At 46.4% G+C, this 2,500-nt stretch overlaps 1 protein-coding gene across 1 annotated transcript in view; it reads left to right on the top strand.

Moving 5' to 3' along the window:
- Window positions 1-2,500, top strand: part of ghra (growth hormone receptor a) — a 27,028-nt gene that overhangs the window by 18,441 nt on the left and 6,087 nt on the right. Inside the window, exons 3-4 of the mRNA XM_060880944.1 lie at window positions 1,782-1,914; window positions 2,154-2,329. Of these exons, the coding sequence (XP_060736927.1) occupies window positions 1,782-1,914; window positions 2,154-2,329 (309 nt within the window). The remainder of the gene's footprint in view (window positions 1-1,781; window positions 1,915-2,153; window positions 2,330-2,500) is intronic.

Genomic DNA, 2,500 nt, shown 5'->3' with positions numbered 1-2,500 from the left:
CACTACGACACAGAGACACACTGTGCACGCTCACTACAACACAGAGACACACTGTGTACGCTCACTACGACACAGAGACACACTGTGCACGCTCACTACAACACAGAGACACACTGTGTACGCTCACTACGACACAAAGACACACTGTGTACGCTCACTATGACACAAAGACACACTGTGCACGCTCACTATGGCACAGAGACACACTGTGCACGCTCACTACAACACAGACACACTGTGTACACTCACTACAACACAGAGACACACTGTGCACGCTCACTACGACACAGAGACACACTGTGTACACTCACTAGAACACAGAGACACACTGTGTACACTCACTACAACACAGAGACACACTGTGTACACTCACTACAACACAGAGACACACTGTGTACACTCACTACAACACAGAGACACACTGTGTACACTCACTACAACACAGACACACTGTGTACACTCACTACAACACAGAGACACACTGTGTACACTCACTACAACACAGAGACACACTGTGTACACTCACTACAACACAGAGACACACTGTGTACACTCACTACAACACAGAGACACACTGTGTACACTCACTACAACACAGAGACACACTGTGCACGCTCACTACGACACAGACACACTGTGTACACTCACTAGAACACAGAGACACACTGTGTACACTCACTAGAACACAGAGACACACTGTGTACACTCACTACAACACAGAGACACACTGTGTACACTCACTACGACACAGAGACACACTGTGTACACTCACTAGAACACAGAGACACACTGTGTACGCTCACTACAACACAAAGACACACTGTGCACGCTCACTACGGCACAGAGACACACTGTGCACGCTCACTACGACACAGAGACACACTGTGCACGCTCACTACAACACAGAGACACACTGTGTACGCTCACTACGACACAAAGACACACTGTGTACGCTCACTACGACACAAAGACACACTGTGCACGCTCACTACGGCACAGAGACACACTGCACGCTCACTACAACACAGAGACACACTGCACGCTCACTACAACACAGAGACACACTGTGTACGCTCACTACGACACAAAGACACACTGTGTACGCTCACTATGACACAAAGACACACTGTGCACGCTCACTACGGCACAGAGACACACTGCACGCTCACTACAACACAGAGACACACTGCACGCTCACTACAACACAGAGACACACTGTGTACACTCACTACGACACAGAGACACACTGTGTACACTCACTACGGCACAGAGACACACTGTGCACGCTCACTACAACACAGAGACACACTGTGTACACTCACTAGAACACAGAGACACACTGTGTACACTCACTACAACACAGAGACACACTGTGTACACTCACTACGACACAGAGACACACTGTGTACACTCACTACGACACAGAGACACACTGTGTACACTCACTACAACACAGAGACACACTGTGTACACTCACTACAACACAGAGACACACTGTGCATGCTCACTACAACACAGGGACACTGTTACACAAATACTATAAGACAACTACACATTGTGTACAATTACTGCAACACAACACACTGTGTACAATTACTATAGCACAGAGACACAACCCACACAACAGGGAAACACCCAATCCTAGTGTCATAGTTACTTACTGTACACTCTGTTACCTTTAATTAAATAATTTTTAACTCTCTCTCTCTCTTCCTCTCTCTCTCTTCCTCTCTCTCTCTTCCTCTCTCTTTCTCTCTCTCTCCTGCCCCTCACTCTCTTAGGTCCACTCGTGCATCCTCATTTGATTGGATGTCGTTCTAGTGAGTTGGCGACATTCCGGTGTTGGTGGAGTTCTGGAACTTTCTCAAATCTGAGTGAACCTGGAGCACTTTCCCTTTTCTTCCAGATGAAAACGTAAATATTGTGAAGCATAAGGGTTCTGGTGTAGGGAATAGGGAATAGGGATTAGGGATTAGGGATTAGGGATCAGGGATTAGAATTTTGTTTTAGGCATTTGGGTTTGGGCTGGTGTTATTGGATTAGGGGTTATGGGATCCTGCTATGGGGAAATGGTAGTAATGATCACTAGATATAGCTAGATAGATATAAATAAATGTGTGTGTGTGTGTGTGTGTGTGTGTGTGTGTGTGCAGTATAACCCCCAGTGAGTGGCAGGAGTGTCCTGAATACACACACTTCACACAGAATGAGTGTTACTTCAGCAGAGAGTTCACACAGATCTGGAAGACGTACTGTGTACAACTGCGCTCAGCTACACTCAAACACAACATCACGTATGACCAGCAGTGTTTCACTGTGGAGAACATCGGTACACACACACACACACACACACACACACACACACACATTCTTTTGTCTTTTGTTTACTCTAACCATAGACCTAATCAGGTAAATTTCTTCTGTAATTCTTACCGTGACCCTGTGACCTCTAGGTGACCTCTGTATGTGTAGGTGACCTGTGTATATATGTGTGATGTAG

The sequence above is a fragment of the Tachysurus vachellii genome, chromosome 11, assembly GCF_030014155.1.
Source record: "Tachysurus vachellii isolate PV-2020 chromosome 11, HZAU_Pvac_v1, whole genome shotgun sequence".
Classification (NCBI taxonomy): Eukaryota; Metazoa; Chordata; class Actinopteri; order Siluriformes; family Bagridae; genus Tachysurus; species Tachysurus vachellii.
This window is presented reverse-complemented; position numbering and strand designations above follow the sequence as displayed.